The 19550-nt window shown below is 37.3% G+C and overlaps 1 protein-coding gene across 2 annotated transcripts in view; it reads left to right on the top strand.

The window, feature by feature from the left end:
- YIPF6 (Yip1 domain family member 6) overlaps positions 1 to 15706 on the top strand; it is a 32448-nt gene extending 16742 nt beyond the window's left edge. The window contains exons 2-7 of one of the 2 annotated variants that reach the window (XM_005700717.3): positions 1630 to 1758; positions 2758 to 2836; positions 5787 to 5829; positions 8210 to 8335; positions 8974 to 9131; positions 11046 to 15706. In XM_005700717.3, the coding sequence (XP_005700774.1) occupies positions 1630 to 1758; positions 2758 to 2836; positions 5787 to 5829; positions 8210 to 8335; positions 8974 to 9131; positions 11046 to 11164 (654 nt within the window). In that variant the 3' untranslated portion in view covers positions 11165 to 15706. The remainder of the gene's footprint in view (positions 1 to 1629; positions 1759 to 2757; positions 2837 to 5786; positions 5830 to 8209; positions 8336 to 8973; positions 9132 to 11045) is intronic. The other variant, XM_013976422.2, reaches the window with a different exon arrangement.
- The last annotated feature ends 3844 nt before the right edge of the window (positions 15707 to 19550 follow it).

Here is a 19550-nt window from a genome sequence, read left to right as displayed (position 1 = left end):
ATTGTAAAAGGCACCTAGAATAGTTCTTTGCTCAAAAAGATAAAAAGTTTTGGGAAGATGGAATTACGTAGTTGCCTGAAAAATGACAGAAGGTAGTAGAACAGATGGTGAGTACATTGTTCAGTAAAGTTCTTGGTGAAGATGAAAAATGTGTCTTTTATTTTTACTTTAAAACTGCAGGAACTTTTTGGCCAACCAGATGGTTCTTTAGAGATATCCTCATTCCTCTTACAGCTGCATGGCATTCCATTATGACATACCATGCTTTATTCAACTAGTTCTCTGTTGATGGACATTTGGGCTATTCACAGGTTTTTGTTGTTGTTGTTGTTGTTTGTTTGTTTTTTTGCTTTTACAGGTAGTATTGTAATGAGGAGCTTTGTGTATGTGTCTTTTTGTATATTTACTGCTTTAGACTCCTAAAAATGGTGAGCAATCCATATGTAAATTTGCTAGATATTGCCAGATTCATCTTCAGTAGGGCCTAGTACCATTTTGCCTTCCCACCAACAGTGAGTGCTCTTTCCCCTCAGCTTTACTTGCAGAGTGTGTTGTCAAACTTGGGTTTTTGCCAGTCTAATGGGTGGAGAATTTTCAAGTACTTTTAATAAAACTGTGATCAAAAAGTTGTTTTTTATAAGTTTTCTGAACAACTTCATTTTTTCTAAAATTTTATTGTACTGTCTTGTTTTTCATTTACCTGCAACCTTTTCACACTAAACATCAGACCCATTGGACCAAGAACCGTATGAGGAGGGATTGCTTCTCTTTTCTTAGGAACTTGAAGATTCTAGAGTTTCAGTCACAATAATCAAATTTGACATATGAATGTAAGAGTTTAAAAGTTTGCAATCTTGCAGTTCACTTTGGAAATGTTATTTGTCCTGTGGTTGCCAACAATCTGGTAAAAGAAAACAAAAAGAGGATAAATAATGTGCTTTACTGTTTCTGTGTTCTTCCCAATTTTCTTTTAGATTTTACATAATGTTCCTTCTTAGCCAGCAGAGGCCACTAGAGCCCACTAAAGAGCAGAAGTGTAAAAGAATGACAGTGCTAAGATGTGATCACTGAAAGGTCACTCTTTTTCAATAGTTCTGCAATCTTACTAGCTATGTCCTGTTAAGATTTCATGCTTGAAAGAAACTATTTGAGGCCAAGAAAATATCTATTGTTGTTGTTTTAGTTGCTAAGTCGTCTCTGATTCTTCTGTGGCCCCATGGACTGACCCCCTACCAGGTTCCTTTGTCCATGGGATTTCCCAGGCAAGAATACTGGAATGGGTTGCCATTTCCTTCTCCAGGGGATCTTCCTGACTGAGGAATCAAACCCACGTCTCCTGCATTGGCAGACAGATTCTTTACCACTGTGCCACTAGGAAGGCCCATAAAATATCTGTGCTATTTACTTTATAATATTTTTCATCATATTCCATCTCCTTCTTTAAAAGAAACAAGTATTTGAGAATTTTAATTCACTGTACTGTTCAGTGTTTGGTGAACTAACACCTTACTTTAAAAACTGTATAAAACCCTATAAAAAGATATAGTCCTGCTCCCTGGGAAATGATGTCTTTGGGGGAATCCTGCAGTTTATTACAAGCTTTAAATTTTTTTCCCTAACTCTTTTCAGTTTGCAGGCCTTTCTGATATATCTATCTCACAAGACATCCCTGTGGAAGGAGAAATCACCATTCCTGTGAGATCGCGCATTCGGGAATTTGACAGCTCCACATTAAATGAGTCTGTTCAGAATACCATTGTAAGTTAGATGAGTTGAGAGAATTTCTGTTCAGTGTCATGGGCTAAATAACTAATAGCACTTTGTAATATTTTTGTTTGGTTCACTAATTTTCAGTGTATTTTATTTATTGAAATTTAAGATTCTCCCCTAGAGAATAATTTTTGGAAATCATTTTGGCTGTAATGGATATTAAGGAACTTAAAACGTTCACATTTTTTTAAGGTGATAATTTTGTTTCTCTAGGTATAGTATAAGGAGAAAAAATTCAATACAAAGATAATTTTAAAAGAAAAATATTTATACAAAGATGTTTGTTACAGCAGTCTTTATAGTGGGGAAAAGTTGAACAGAAGAGTAATTGGCTAAGTAGATTATGTTACAGCTATGTGGTAGAATGGTTAACAACCATTAAAAATCATGTTTTCAAGTAACTATTAATGACATGAAGAAATTTTTAGGTGAAAAACTTAGGACAGAATTACCTCAACTATATTTTGAGAAGTTAAATAACTGTACCCTTCTTCAAATGTCTTGATTTTTAAAAGTCTGACTTCTAGGATTCTTTTGCCAGAATGAATGGGAATGTTGAAAATTAATTGATTTTACATATTGTGAAGAGTGTGGTAGCTTAGGAGCAGGCCCTTTGGCTCTTGTGACCTTATCATGTTGAACTGAAAGTTAGATGCTGTGTTTTGCAGAACAGATTTTACGAGTGCTATTATTTTCATTTCTTTAAGTAGCATATTAAGAGGGCTATATTTCTCTTTTGCAGAGTTTAAAAAATCAAAATCAACAGAACTGATGAATATAGTAAAAGTTAGATGTTGGCTTTAGGAGTTAAAGGAAAAGTTAATAGAAAAAGGAGTTAGTACAAAAACCCCACCTCTCTGGTTTGTTTGTATGGTGAAGGAGTTAGACTGGAGTTGGATTGAAATTAAAAAAAAAAATTGAGCAAATTCAAGGGGCTACTTGGTAGCCTTGGTCATTACAGTATAGCATATTGTTTTTATCTTTCAGATGCGGGATCTAAAAGCTGTTGGGAAAAAATTCATGCATGTTTTGTACCCAAGGAAAAGTAATACTCTTTTGAGAGATTGTAAGTATGTGTGGTTTTTGAGGCTTTGCTGTTTTTCATCTTACCTTATCATAAGCATTTATAAGGCTTTGTGGTAATAAAACTGATATTTTGCAGGATGAAAAATATGTAAGTGAATATATTATAGAGGAATGTTTTGAAAAAAGTTAAAAATTGAGGATGGAATTTCAGAGATTGGAAGATTTTGCTTAATATATCGTCCTCATCAATAAATATAGACTGTATATTTTCACCTGCTGCAACAGACACTGCAAAAAATATTTCTGTAAATGGCAAACACATAGTGACTTTGTTCAGCCAAGAAACTTAATGATCTCCAAGGGAAAGACAAAATGTTTAAATGTTACATTAGAGTAATAGCTAATACCCATTAAGGATTAACAAATTAATAGTACTTTATTGACATTTCTATTTTCAGAATAATCATTGTTGACTGCTTTAAGAATTCCAAAACAGTGTTTGCAGAAAATTATGCTATTATTTAGAATTTATTCTCAAAATTGTTAGACTTTTAGTTTTTCTTTTCAAACATTCTTGGCTTTTTTTAGAACCCTTTATCAAAAAAAAAGACTCAGTTGTTTGAGAATAGTAACAGTGATGTTGGATATGAGTGTACCTTCTATTTTGGCAGCATTTCTGCTGTAACATAGGGATGTCAGATATGTGGCAAATGTGCCATCACTGTGTGGTGATTGGATGCAGTGTCAGAATGCTTTTTCAGCAAAGTACATTGTGGGTTGAAGCTGACAGATGATTTGCTGCTGCTGCTGCTGCTACTACTACTACTGCTGCTGCTGCTGCTAAGTCGCTTCAGTCGTGTCCGACTCTGTGCAACCCCATAGATGGCAGCCCACCAGGCTCCTCCATCCCTGGGATTCTCCAGGCAGGAACACTGGAGTGGGTAGCCATTTCCTTCTCCAGTGCATGAAAGTGAAAAGTGAAAGTGAAGTCGCTCAGTCATGTCTGACTCTTTGCAACCCCATGGACTGCAGCCTACCAGGCTTCTCCATCCATGGGATTTTCCAGGCAAGAGTACTGGAGTGGGGTGCCATCGCCTTACAGCTGGTATATAGTGGAAAGAGCATGGACAAATCTGGGTTTTGAATAGTGATTCCATCACTAGCTGTGTGATTTTGGATAGTGATTCCATCACAAGCTGTGTGATCCTGGATAAGACAGGTAACTTTTCTGAGGCTGAAGTTTCTTCCTCACAAAAGCTGTCTTATCCAATGAGATGCCACTTCAGATCCATTAGGATGGCTCTTATCAAAGGAATGGAGAATAACAAATATTGGTAAGGATGTAGAGAAATTGGAACCTTTGTGCACTGCTGGTGGGGATGTAAAATGGTACAGCCACTGTGAAAAAGAGCGTGGTGGTTCCTTGGAAAATTAGGTAGAGAATTACCACATGATTCAGTACTTCCACTTCTGGGTATATACTCAAAAGACTAGAAAGCAGGAACTCAAAGAGATATTTGTATACCCATGTTCATAGCAGCAGATGAAAACAACTCAAAGGTCTATTGGTGGATGGATGAGTAAATGAAGTATGTCATATACACCATGGTATGTACCATATATGAATGGAATATTACTTATCCTTTAAAAAGAGTGAAATTCTGATACATGCTACAACATTGATGAACCTACACAAAAGAATATATATTATTCTACTTAGGTTAGGTACCTAAAATAGTGAGATTTATAGAGACAGAAAGTAAAATGGTTGTCAGGGACTGAGGGGATATTGGGGAGTTACTGTTTAATAGGTTGGAGTTTCAGTTTGGGAGATGAACATTTTATTGTTTACCTAGTAAACATAGTCTATTAGAGTGTTAGGATTTTGATTTTTGTTTTTTTTTTTTTACATCTTTTACAAACTTTCCACAGTGGTGTCAAAATTACTCTTTCAGGTAAAGTTATGTACAAGTGAAGTTAAAGTTAGAAGTAGTATGTACCTTTTTACATATTGTTTGAGGAAGATAATTGTGCTTTAAGCTTTATGTTACTGAACTATTGGTGTATTAATCACTCAACAGCTATTGGTTGAGAACCACCATGCTTAGACCTGATACTGGCAGAGCATTTATAGTTTTCAAAAAGTTTTCATGTTATTTGTTAATATTTAACCCTATGAAATTACCAATGTTGGGCTGTTTTCTCACTTTATAAGAACAACAGTTCTGTACTGGTTCAGTGTAGTAATTATGAAAGGGAAGCTGTGTTGTAGAGTAGAAAGGACTTTATAGTAAGAATCAGAAAATTCTGGTTTTGTTTCTAGGTTCTGGTCCTACCCCCACAGTTAACTGTTTATATTAACTTGGGCATATCGCTTCTTCTCAACTTCATTTTTTGTATTTTTGAGATGAGCCTGATTATACTTGCCTTGTCTAACGTAGTCTCAGATTGGTGAAGTGACTTGGCTTTAGTCTTCTTTCCGACTGTGCAGGGTGGGGCATTTAAGTCTTCTGACTCCTTGCCTATTGGTCTTTAATGATAGCTTGCTGGAATGTGGCTTAGTAGGTGGTGTGTGTGTTAGTCGCTCAGCCGTGTCTGACTCTCTGCAACCCCATGGACTGTAGCCCACCAGACTTCTCTGTCCATGGGATTCTCCAGATAAGAATACTGGAGTGGATTGCCATTCCCTTCTCCAGAGGATCTTCCTGACCCAGGAATTGAACTCTGGTCTCCTGCATTGCAGGCAGATTCTTTACTGTAGTAGCTGAGGAGAGGGGTGATTAGTGTTGTATGAAATGAGCAAAATTTAAAGTATATATGAAGCATTCAGAATTGGGAAGCAGAGAAGGCCACTAGAGGGATAGGAGAGGTGGAAGGTTTGGGCAGACAGAGAAAGCCTTGATGTCTGAATGCCAAGACTGGCAGAATAAAAGACAGAAAATACTATATGCCTGTGTCTTAACAATTTTCTGTCTTTTCTTTTCTTGTAGGGGATTTATGGGGCCCTTTGATCCTTTGTGTGACACTTGCATTGTAAGTACTTATATTTCCTTTCTTTGTCATTTGAGATAGACTAAACTTTTTCATGGAGTTTCAAAATTGAAGGGGATTTTTTTTTTGAATACTCCGATTTTTATTAACAGTTACTTATGATTCATGGTATCAAAATGATTTATAATCTTGTCCATAGAAGACTTTAACTTCAACTGCATTATTAATTTCTACTGCATTTCATTTTCAGAATTTTTCATTTTGGACTTCTTTGACAAATTATACTCCTTATGCATTTAAATCTAAAAAGTCAAGTAGCTTTCTAGATCAGTTCAAAGAGTGATGGAATTAAAGATATGAAAATTACACTCCCCCCCATTTATCAGTGAGTTCTTACCCTGTTTTAGTCATTTCTATAGTCATTACTATGTTTTAGTCATTTCAGCATTTATTCACACTCATTTACCTCCCCCATCATTAAGCTAAGTGAATTAAGTATCTTAAAGTTTTAAGTACTAAACAATTAAAGTAGTATTTATTTGCAAACATAATTCTTTCAAAATTTTACTAAAAGTACAAGTGAGATTAAGTTAGAAGTGATTGAGTTCAAAGCAAGATCACGTTTCACAAAGTGTTATATTTTCCATACTCATTGTATGTAAAGAGGAAGAGGACGGAAGAAGGAAAGCAGAAGTTCTGTTGGAGAGGGTAATATAACCACTGGTAGAGTAGAAAAAATACTACACTAGGATCCATTTCTGGGTTCTGATCCTAACTTTGCTATCAGCAGAGTGACTTTGGGCCTCTAAAAAAACTTTTAAATACCTTCTCTTATCCCCATAACAAGAAGTGAATATTATTCTCCTCTTTTGACAGACAAGCTCAGGTTCAAAGAGATTGAGGACTGAACTAAACATCACATAATCAATCAGTGGTAGACCTGGAATTCCACTTCAGGTTTCCTTGACTGCCCATTCTCTACCTCTGTGATTATTACACATCTCTTCCTACCTAACCTCTCTAGGTTTCCTTTTCCATATCTATAAAAGTAGATGGTTGTAGGTCCTTTCCAGGCCTAACCTATTGTGATTGTAGATTCAAATTTCTTACTGGCTTCTCTAACCCTTTTTAAATGTAAAGTCAAGTGCATGGTAATTTAGGTAAAAATGTGGAGTGCTCTATCTTATGCTTTTAATAACCATATCAAGGGACATAATCCAGTGCCTTGATGTAAGTGTTTATATTAAAAGCTCTGAGCATATCCTTTTTTAGTTTTGAAAGATTAGAGATTATGGAATTTAATCCTGCTTATTTGCAGAGAAGAAAATCTGAGTCCTAAGACATCAAGTGATTTGCTCTAGTTTACATATCTGGTGACAGAATTAGGATCAATATCTGAGTCTCCTGCCTTCCAGTCCAGTTAATCCTCTTTCTATCATACCATGCTGAAATAATAGGAGTTCCAGAGAACAAGTGATCAGGGCTAGCATTCATCTCATCAAATTGTCAGGACTTGGAATGGAGTATGCAGAACCATAGAATACAAAAGCCTGTGCTGGCAAATAGCATAGCAGCGCAAGACTTATGGTGTGATTTGTCTCTACTTTGTAATAAGAAGAGGTTGTTAAAAAAGAAGTTTTGAGGTGATGTTACTCTGTTACTGAAAAAAATGACACAGAGTACAAGTGTAAGTCCAAAATTCAAAACAGTGTATGTGTTAAATTCTTAATATTTGAGTGACTGTTCAATTACTCAGTTTCAAAGAAAGCCTTTTAGTGATATTTGTATGCTTTGATTTTTATAAGATCAACAACTAAACAGATAGGCTGTTTGCATTTTTAAATGCCAGAGCTATAACCTTAACCCAAGAATTACAAATTCAAATGTGTATATTCATGTATTGCAAATTGGTGACCAAAAGCCCTTGTGAAGGAATCTGCTGCTGTGTCACCTGCACCTGATTATTGCCATGTAGAAATGCAGGCCCGGTGATAGAACCTCTTCTGATTTTTTTAAGAAAATCCAGAAATACATATTTTTATGTGAAATCTCCCAATTTTAAAATAACATCAACTTGAATTTAAAACCTTTTAAAAATATTATATGGACCAGCAACCTCATGTCCGTGAGTCACACTTAGCCCTTCAGTTTATATCCTCTGCTTAACCAAAAAAGGTCTTCAGTAATCCATTTAAACATTCCCACAAGATCAAAGGGAGCATCCCTTGTAGTCCTGAGGGATTTGGAATTTGAAATAAGGGAGCCTTGCCATATACTTGAGGCATTTTCCTTTTGTACACCCTATAAGAGATCTTCAGGTAAGATATAGAGCAGCACCCTGATTCAAAGTTTGAGAACCCGTACCTTAACTGTGTTGCTCTAAATAAGGTTAGGCAATTCTCATGCCATTTCCTTGTCACAGAATGCTTCAAAGAGGCTCTGTAGATAGCGAAAAAGATGGAGGGCCCCAGTTTGCAGAAGTGTTTGTCATTGTCTGGTTTGGTGCAGTTACCATCACCCTCAACTCAAAACTTCTTGGAGGAAACATGTGAGTATTATTTAAATGCATCCTTTTTCCATTTCCAGGTTGCATATCTTAGATTTTTTAAGGAAGTCTGGCTTGTTATATATTTTTCAAAAAGAAAAATCAAAATAAATGAGAGCAAAAAGAAAATTCTGTTAAAGACACTGAACAGAAATAACCTAGTTGAATTAATTATGTTAAATTATCTGGGGTCCTTTGATAAGCTTCAGATGTTCTCTCTCCGGCCCCTGAAATGATGTGCAGAACATTTTGTGTTAGAAGATTACATTTGTTTTTGGGAACAGATGCCCCATAGCTTTCAACAAATGCTCAAATAGGTCTATAAACCAGAAAAGATTAAGAAACAAAATCTTAGTGGTTTAGTGGGAGAAAGAGGTCTCTAGGAATTAGAGTAGATCATCTAGGTCCTAAATGGCTGACTGTTAAGGCATTTAAGTAGAGAGGAGGAGAGTATGGTGAGAGAAAAACTAAGGCATATGTTTAATACAGAGGTCTATCCTCATAAAATCAACATTAGGGTATAGGTAATATCTATCTGGAAGAAAGTAATGATCCACGATACATAGAAATCTGTATAATAAATTGTATCATGATATAGATCAACTATATTTATGATCTTTATGGATATATGTTGTTTTTAGATCTTTTTTTCAGAGCCTTTGTGTGCTGGGATACTGTATACTTCCCCTGACAATGGCACTGCTGGTTTGCCGGCTGGTACTTTTGGCTGAGCCAGGACCAATAAACTTCATGGTCCGGCTTTTTGTGGTGATCATCATGTTTGCCTGGTCTATAGTAGGTAAGAATGTACTTATCTCTGTGGTAGCAGAGCAGACTGAAAATATGGGTTAGAGACAAAGACCAGATGAGCAGTGTAACTTATAAGTCACGTTAGTGATATGAGTCGTGCTAATGTTATCCATAGAACCATCTGCTCTCAGTAGGGATAATGTCCATCTTATCTGAGTTGGCTATCTGGACTTCTGAGATGTGAAGTCACATCTTTCTTGTTTCTTCAATCTTTAAATAATGGATAGGGTTGGGAAAGGAGATTACACTAGACTTAGCTTAGTCCTGGCATATAGGAAGCATAGGTGACTTGCGAAATGACTTGAGCCTTTTCCAGACAAATTAATCATGATAATAGTTAACATTTACTGATTACTTATTGTAGGCCAGGCACTGTCGGAAGTACTTGATATATGCCATCTCATTTAACCCTCACAACAACTGTAATAAATAAAAACTGTGTTATTATTGGTCCCATGTTTATAGATGAGAAACAGACACAGGGAGGTTAAGCAACTTGCCCTAGGACACATAACTAGAGAATAGGGGAGTCAAGTGTGAAACCCAAGTAGATCACATACCTTTTTAGAACTGTACTATAGCACCACCCAGTATAGGTTGTTAAATATCATTACATAGTATTGTTCTGCTTCAGTAGAAAATTCTGCTAAAGATTAAGGAGAGCCTATAGCATTGGCAATGAATGCTATTTATTCATTATTTGTACATCCCTAAAATTCTCTTGAAATCCCCCCTTAAACTAAAAGTGTTCACTAGCTTCTTTTTAATGGGATAGATAGGCTGCCTAATATTTTTGTGTGCAGTAACATCTCTTTGTTTTAGAAAATGGCTAAAAGCCAAGAAGTGATCCAAATTAAGGTTTGGGAATGCCAGAATTGCTTTCCCTAATACTATTTAAAAACTACCTATGGAAGAACCCCTCATTCCCTCACTTAGAGTCTGATGATTTACTGTACATGTAGTTCTAAATAGCTTAGTTATCCAGTGTCCAGGCCCACAGGGGTTCAGCAAGTAGAATCTTAGAAGAGAGAGAGGTACCTGTAATTCAGCTAAAGTGTATTAAGCAAAAACTATGTGTCAGGCACTGTGCTAGGCATGGTGTCTATCCCCTGAGTTCACAGTCTAGGCATATAAACACTTAAGGGCCATAAAGTGTTCCAGGTGGGCAATGGAAGTCTGTGCCAGGTATAGTGGGGACACAGAAGAGGTAAGTGGGCAGTTCTACCTGGGGTGGTAGGATGCCAGATGGTTGTTCAGGAAAGATCTCCTTGAAGGATCATTATTGAATAAAAAGATGAGTAGGTATTTCCTGAATGGTCAAGAGGGTTAACATCTAAAAGAGCTGATAGGGAGTTCTCTAGTGGTCCAGTGGTTAAGACTTCATGCTCCATATGCAGGGAGCTTGGGGTTTGATCCCTGGTCAAAGAACAAAATTCCACATGCCACAACTTAGAGCCTGCATAGTGTGACTAAAGAGCCCACATGCTACAGTGAAGATCCCACATGTGGCAATGAAGATCCAGTGTGCCGCAATTAAGACCTGGGACAGCCAGAGAAATAGATAAATAATAAAACAGTTGATAATAAGAACAATTACTCAAAAAATACAACAGTGTGAGACCATTTGCCATAGGAGCTTTGTAATCCTTTTTAGTACAGTTCAGTAGCTTCTCATAAAAGTGTAAGAAACCCCTTTTAGAAAGATTTTGGTAGGAAAGAAGCTTTCTATACTTAAACCAAGCAGCTCTCAGCTGCTGCCAAATGCGGTTTTAAGGTCACAAATATAACTGAACTTGTAGTATGTAATTCTGTGTCCCAGACTATGCCAAGCACATTCAAGTTTAGTAAATGTTAATAGTTGTGACATTCGTATTAAATATTCCTTTTGTTTTGTTTTGTTTAGCTTCTACAGCTTTTCTTGCTGATAGCCAGCCTCCAAACCGCAAAGCCCTTGCTGTTTATCCTGTTTTCTTGTTTTATTTTGTCATCAGTTGGATGATTCTCACCTTCACTCCTCAGTAAATGGAAGTTAAAAACCAGGGAATTCAAAACTCATCTCAGAGATGCAGTTCACCATGAAGCTTTGCCTCTGGCCCTCTTTTGTCTGTTTTGGAGTTACTTGGTAACTGGGTGTGTGAGGTGATTATAAAGGAGCCATAAAGCACCGTCACCATTTATGTAAGGAACTAATGTTTGAAAAGCTGTCCTTTCCCTCTTAATGTTATTTCTTTAAAATATGTGTGCATAGTACACAAAATATAATGCCTCCTAAGGCATGATGGGATCACTGTGGTTCATCTGGGTGACAGCCAATGACTTGGAAAGCAACATGGATTCATTCTGCAAGTTGAATAGAGTTGGTAACTATATTTTCAGTTTTGAGAATACCAGTTCAGGTGCAGCTCTTAAACATATTGCCTTATGACTATTAGAATATTCTTCTCTTTTCATAAATAAGAAGGGATAGTTTGTCTATTTTACTTCTCTTAAGCTTAAAAAGACAATGACAGAGGTTGGGAAGGGGGTTCATAGATGTGGGAGGAGAAAACATGCACTAACCAAAATTCAGATTTTGATTAGAGACAATTCTGAACTTGTTGCTTAAAAAAAAAGGACATCTAAAGCATAAGTTTTTTTGGTCTTTTTGTATAGTCACCTCTCTGCCGTGTTAAATAGGAGCTCAGTGACACTTTAATTTTCAGTCTTACTCCCAAGTTCTGCATTTGCAAGCTAAGATATTAGCAGTGAACATGTAATTTTTCTTCTACTGAAGCTCTTAGTGGACCAATGCTTGAACTTACCCAAGTAGAAGACCTCAGAAATTTAGATTGGTAGGTCCCTGATGCATATTATCATGTGGGCACTTTCTATTCAGGGTAGAATGAGGCAGTTTGGATACAACATAGCTGTAAGGAATTTCTTACTGTTCTGTGTAGTCTGGCCTCTAACTAGAAAGTAAAGCTGAATCAGAAGGCTGCACTCAGCCATATGAACATGGAGAGATTTAGTGTTCTGATGGCTGATTGACAGAACAGCTAGATGCTTAAAGCATTACATAGGATGAGTTGAGTTTACAGCTGCCACCTTTTCTACTAATGGGCTTAGCAGTTTTTTGATTAGGTGTGTTTTTCAGGTTGGGAAATAGCAGTTTATTTTCTTGGTTTTAGACTTTATTTGTAAAACCAGTTAGATTTACAGCTACTTTTTTGCACATGTGCACCTACTTGTATTCTCAGCTGTTTATGCACACAAGTCTGAAGGGAGCAGAGTGTCTGAGACAGGCTGATTCTGAGCTAACTGGGGCTCCTTTAAGGTAATATGAACTGCTGCCTTCTGTAAATTGCACAGTGAAGAACTCTTAATAGACAAAGATTAGGAGTCAGGCAGAAAACATTCATTGTAAATATACAGTTACTTATAAAGATAGCAATTTCTTATTCCACATTTTTTCTTTATCATGGAATTTAAATATTTATTCATTTGTATTTGAAGATGGCCTACACATAGATATGTAATTGTAAAAGCATATTTTCCCCATCACTAGATTAACCAAGACCAAGTGAACAGTACTAGGACAAAGGAGTCCTTGGAATGATATTCAATTACAGAGCATTGCAAAGTTGGCTCTCTATGTCCCAGTCTTGTCCAGATATTTTGGTTATGTATTTGTTTCAATTTCCCTTTACAATTTCAAAATAAATCCTCTTAGGACAAAGCCAATATTTCATCCTTGAACTGATAAATATTTATATTTTGAAATATTTGAAACTGGTTCTAAGTTTGAAATTGGTCCTAACTTGTCATCTGTTTCCACTGTCTGAAATTTTCTAGCTTCTCACAAAACACACTCTTCCAAAGTTGTTTTGTAATCTGTCCCATTGATTATAATGTAAAATTAAAGAAATAATCATGCTTCTTAAAAGGGAATTAAATATTTACTGAATTTTACTCAGGCTAAATATTTGATCAGAAATTCCTAAGGCCACAGCTTTGGTGGGGGTCTGTGTGTGGTTGGGGGTAGAGGGAGGGTATTACACATATTGGGTGTTAAGGTAACTTGTTCTGTTTTAATCTGTTGGTTTTGGGTGACTTAGGGAATAGTTTTATTTGAAATTATCTTTCTGAAAATGAGTGGTCAGTTTGAGGGTATAAATAAATATTAATATATGCAAAAAAAAGTGCATTGCTTTCTGTCACAGAAGACCTGAATATCTGAAAGTTGTAACCCTCAAAACAACTTTCCCTGATTTGCTGCAGAGGCACATGGATAATTATAGAGAGCAAGACCAGAAGGGAAAAGGACTCGAACAAAGGAAACTCTGTTCCAAGAATTGGAAGGTTTCATGTTTTAGATGAAATTCAAGCGTGTAAGCATCATTGCCTAATGTGGTGCATTACTGCCATTGTGGTTTATCACTTGCTGCTCCTACTTCTGAGATTGACTGGTTGTCATATTCTTTTAGCAATAGGAAAGATGAACACTGGATTTAATTGCTGTTCAGATTAGAAAAAACTCAATTGATGCAAATATCTTTACACAGTAGTGTTAAAATTCAGTCACTAATTGTCAGATCTTTTGCCTTTTGCCTAAGTGACTTATTGCATGAGTTGAGTTGTATCTTTTTGTTGTGTTGGGGATTTTCTTTTGAGCAAGGTGAGGGGAATCACAGGGCATGGTAAACATTTTACTGTATTTGTTTTTTTATAAAGTGTTCCCCAAAAAGTGATTAGAAGGCTAGTAAGCATATATTTGAAAGTTTAACAGTGTACACCACATAATCTAAGCACTTACTGTGTTTGGACTTCTTGTTTATTCCTGGAGATGAAAATGAAAATCTCCCATCATTTCAGATTCTTGGTTAACATCAAGTCATTGAAATTTACCTAAAACCTATCACGGTATGATCAGACATCCATTGCATGCAGTTGTTTTATTCCAGAGTAGAATACTGAAATTGTGATTCTTAATTAAACTGTTCATTTCTCAGACAATTTGGATAGAAATAAATGTGTGGATGTTAATCCATATATCATATATGTAAAATAGAAATACTTTTCTGGATTCTGTGGGCTTTTATTAAAAATAATTTCTAGGGATTTATTTGAGCCATAGGATGGCTAAATAATAATGTGACAATAATATTACTACTAATAATAGCTAACATTTATTGGGCACTTACTGTGTACCAGACACTTCTATTTTTTTAAGAATTTTTATAACATCTTTATTGGGATACACTTTACCACAAAATTCACCTTTTTAAAGTAATGTACAGTTCAGTGATTTTTCCGTATATTCACATAATAGTACACCTATCACCATTATCTCATTTTAGAACATTCTATGATTCCACAAAGAAACCCCATATCCATTAGCCGTCACTCCCCTTTTCCCTTTTCCCCACCCCCTGGCAGCCATCAATCTTTCTGTGTCTGTTGATTTGGCCAGTGCGTCTCCTCCAGTCTTCAACATAAAGTGGTACAATCCTCATTTTGTTGTTGTTCAGTCACCAAATAGTATTCGACTCTTCATTACCCCATGGACTGCAGCATGCTGGGCTTCCCTGTCCCTCACCATCCCCCGAAGTTTGCCCAAGTTCATGTCCATTGAATTGGTGATGCCATCTAACCATCTCATCCTCAGTTGCCCTCTTCTTCTGCCTTCAGTCTTTCCCAGCATCAGGGTCTTTTCCAAAATCCTAATTTTACTGGTAGAAAATTGAGGGACAGAAAGATTAAGTAAATTGTCCAAGGTCACACAGTAAATTGATTTAAAATAGAAAAACACATTATCTGAGATCATAGTAGGACAATAGTTTTGAATTACATTGTTATGCATATGAAATAAATACACCCCTTCCCCAGGGTATGTTCCCCATTATTAGCCATTACAACCTACAGCTATAGGTGGTCAATAACTTGTTCTTTTTTTTCTGAGTACTAGAGCAGCACATTAGCAGCATCTGAGAAACACACAAGAGCAGTTGTACATTGGGAAGAGTTAGGTTTGCTGCCCTCACTCCTTGAGCCCCTCCCGTCCTCGCACCACCAGACACATATATCCCTCCCCATTAAGGGATCTTAAGAATCTTAAGAATCAAGTCTTAAGAATCAAGCAGCTTCTGCCTCATTGTTTTATTTCTTCTAGAGGGATAGTTAACACATCAAAATTTAACTTGTCTATTCATGTGTTTAGTCAAGAGATGCCGCTGGTCACATATAGTACCAGCTATATTCCTAAGACCTCAGAGAGCAGTAGTAGTATGAGAATAGAATGTTTTTCTACTTGAGTAAACTAGGTGGGAGGGAGAAATAACACAGTAAATAAAGGTTTTGCCTTAATGAAGTTAGTGTTCCAGCCTCTTAGGAAGTGGCCACATTCTGCTTTTGTTCACTCTGTTCTCTTTCAGAGCCTTTGTACTCTGCATCATCACTGCTGGTATTTCTTGGTCCTTTTCAATATGCTGTTTTAATCCTCATCTTTCCTATAAAGAACCTGTGAAAAGAATAAATCTGTAAAATGATTTGTGAATATTAAATGTACAAATAAAAAACACTGGAAAAGGAGAATTTGCATGTGCCTTTCTTATGCTGAGAGGCAGGGGGATATTTGCTGCTAGTATTTTCAGATATACTGTCATCAGAAAATATTGAATGCTGTGTAGGATTGCACAGCCAGCAAGTTAGAAAGGAAGTCACATTTACTGAGCAAAGAATATTTACCAGGTGCTGTTTTTTTTTTTGTTTGTTTGTTTGTTTTTAAACTTTTTGCCACTCCACAGGCATGTGGGACTGATTCCCTGACTAGGGATGGAACCTATGTTTCCTGCTTTAGAAGCATGTAGTCTTAACCACTGGATCACCAGGGAAGTTCCATAATAGCTGTTTACTATTGTTCCCGGTGAAGTTAAGGTTCTTGCCTCATTGTAAAAGAATTAGGAGACAAGCAGGGAAGTTAAGAAAGCAAAGTGACTTTGAGCAAGAATACTCTCAGGAGAAGAGTGGGCAGACAGAGCTGTTGCTCTCGGTTTCTTTGGCGAGCCAGTTATGAGAGGTACACAAATGAAGGGATGGAATAATCACTGGGGAAAGAGGGGTTTGGGGGTAGTATTCCCTGATTTTCATCCCAGCTTCATCTTCCAGAGGGTGGGAGGGATTTTTGTCCTTATTTAGTTTGTAATTGTCATGGTGTTGGCTCTTGATGGGTCCTTATGTATAAGGCCAGTTTTATGTAATGAGAGCCTAATGAGCAGCAGGTCACATTTGAACATAGGAGATTCCCCACCTTTCTTTCTTTGCTTCCCCAACACTTATCACCCAAAAGTTGTGGTTTCATGTCAGTCTGTTTTGTCTGTCCATGGACCCCTGCTGTTTACAAGCTGCATGATCTTTTGCACCCTGGTTCCTGCCCCCATTTCTCTGCTCATATCTAGCTACCTGCCTGCTGCCACAGTATCTTTAATCACAGCAGTCTTTTGAGGTTGATGGTATTATCGTTAATCTCACAGTTGAGGAAACCGGGACTCAAGGAGATGCAGGATACAGGATGCTCGGGCCTGTTGCACTGGGATGACCCAGAGGGATGGTATGGGGAGGGAGGTGGGAGGGGGGTTCAGGATGGGGAACACGTGTACACCTGTGGCAGATTCATGTTGATGTATGGCCAAACCAATACAATATTGTAATTAGCCTCCAATTAAGTAAAATTATATTAAAAAAGAAAGTTTCCCAAAGGGATATAGTGGTGCAACCAGGATTCAGACTCACGTTTTATGACTCCATAGCCCCCTATATCAGTTTCTTGCCAAACTAAAGTGTTTACCCAATTAAACTAAACCAGATCAGTCATGCAGCTTAAGAGTGTGGTGAAAAACAGCTTTCAGCTTTGTGCTGTAGACTATCCTCCCTCTCAGTTTACAGTCTGTGTGGAAAAACTATATCTTCTACTCCACTGACACATACTATAGTTGAAATACATGGCGATTCTTATTTTTGGTACCACATAAGATGTCATAGTCATCAGTAAGAATAGGAGAAAGTCTTTGAAATATTGAGAATGTTTCATCCAAGAGGAGAGGAGGAAGAGCATTCCAGATGGCAGAGAATACTCATGAGTAAAGGTGAGAGGGAGAAGGCAAGCCTGTAAAGCCATCTGTGTGCACGTGTGAGTGTGGCACATGGTCCTGTACACAGTCACAGTGCTTTGTGACACTTTTCTAGCTGTCTTTATACATCTTCCTTCACTCTGTGAGGTAGGTAAAACTAAGCTTCTTTTGTAGTTAAGGAAATAGGCTTGGGAAATGAAATAATACGCCTTGGGTTACAAAGCCAGCCAGTCTCTTAAGAACACAATTGGAAAGTTGTTAATACAGTGATTTTTTTAATAACTCGTATAATGAAGTGAATTCAACTGAATTGGGGAAATGAAGTTAGTAGAATAAGGTGAGGCCAAATTATTGAAAATATTGAAAAGTAGGAAATCATAAGCTAGGTCTCATGGTAAGAAATCAGGCACCTCCGAATGTTCTGAAATGGTAATATCTTGATGAGAGTGACTTTGAAGGAATAAGTGAGAACATGAGAAATTGGATTGGGAGAAAGATAGAAGAAAATGCCAAGAGCAAGAAAGATGCTCTTCTGTACGTATGGGAAAATGCCATGTTTCTGAGAACAGTTGTAGAGGTGCCAGGTTTGGCTATCAAAATGGTTATATCCTGGAGACAACTGGAAATAGGAGTCTGGAGAGTTGTAGAAATCATAGATATGTAGGTTTGAGCTGACAGATGTGATGGCATGTTGAGAGAATGCATTGTCTCAGTCTTGGTGACAAGCATAGTTGATAGAGGGCAGGGCTGCCAAAAGAAAGATGAGAAGGAAGGAAGAGTCTTTTCAGACACAGAACATTAGACATGAAAGGAATTTAAGAGGTAACTGATTTCAATTTGCTCATTTTACCAGTGAAAAGTTAAGTCCCAGAGAGGGAAAGTTACTTATCCAATGTTACTGAAAGGAATCAGAATATAACCTAGTTTTCTTCGCTTTTGGTCCTCTGTTCTTTCTATAACATCAGAGTAGAATACCTAAATAGGACTGTAACCTGATACCAAAAAAGAAAGAAAAAAGGAAACCAACACTTTTTTTCGTCAGTGGATAGGTGCATATTTAACAATGAAATAGGAAGGAGCACATGAGAGTTATAGGCTCCAGGGAAAAGGGTTTATTGAGGGAGCAACACCCCAAAGATGAAAAGGACTTTGATTCAGAATATAGTTGATAGGTTAAGCTTTAGAGCTTGTCATCCAAACTTCTCAAAAAAACTTGTCTACACTCACATGTAACTAACAAACACCTCAACTAACTGTATCTGGCTTTATGCTCACTTTAGTGTTCTCATTCCTAATTGCCAAGTCCTTACACTACTCTTCTGCATTGACACTATCCATCACTCCTAATTTCTCCTGGAAATAATTTCCTCTTGTCCATGATATCAAACTGTGTTCTCATAATCATCTATTTCTTATTAATGGGCTCCTCTTCCTCTCTGCCTCCTGCTCTTCTCAATCTACAAACTCCCTACATAGTGAAATCTACTCTCATAATTTCAACTGCCACAGTAGGCTTTTGCCTGTTCAATGTGCGTTTCTATCCTCTTTCTAGTTCTTTTGAAGAATTCCTCCCTTACTGGTATTGTGAGGTGTCATCTGTGGTGCTCATATCCTCCCTGCCACAGAAGTAGACTTCAGACCTGTGTGCACTTGCTGAGTCACTTCAGTTGTGTCCAACTCTTTGTAACCCTGTGGACTGTAGCCCTCCAGGCTCCTCTGTCCATGGGATTCTCCAGGCAAGAATTCTGGAGTGGGTTACCATACCCTCCAGGGGATCTCCCTGACCGACGATCGAACCTACGTCTCATGTCTCCTGCATTGGCAAGCAGATTCTTTACCACTAGCACCACCTAGGAAGCCCCAACTGAGCCAATCATGTTATTTCCTTCTCTTCAACACAGTAATTAATGAAAGGATGAGTATCTGTCCAAGTTGGCCTAATCAGAGGCCTCCTTAGTCTTCTGCTAGAAATAATAGGAAAGACTGTCTTCCTTTTGGATAGTGAGTTGTAAAGATACAGGCCTAGGGTGGTCAGTGGCCAACTTTTTCTCCACCTGGAGGAAACAGCTAAAGAGTATGAGTTATAGAAAGAGAATCTGACAACTGAAGAACACTTCAGGAGGCTTGAGCCCTACATTTAGTTGTGTCCAAACACAGCAAGCTCTACTCCTGGATGGATGAGCCAATAATTAGTTTGAGAAATTCTGATAACTCTGAAATCTTATCCAGAACTTTGATGTGTGATATATAACATGACGTAGAAATAGTTGCCTCCTGGATGGCCACTTGAAAGTCCCATATGG

This window comes from Capra hircus (assembly GCF_001704415.2).
Source record: "Capra hircus breed San Clemente chromosome X unlocalized genomic scaffold, ASM170441v1, whole genome shotgun sequence".
Lineage (NCBI taxonomy): Eukaryota > Metazoa > Chordata > Mammalia > Artiodactyla > Bovidae > Capra > Capra hircus.
The sequence above is the reverse complement of the archived record's forward strand: the minus strand, read 5'-3'. Positions and strand labels throughout refer to the sequence as shown.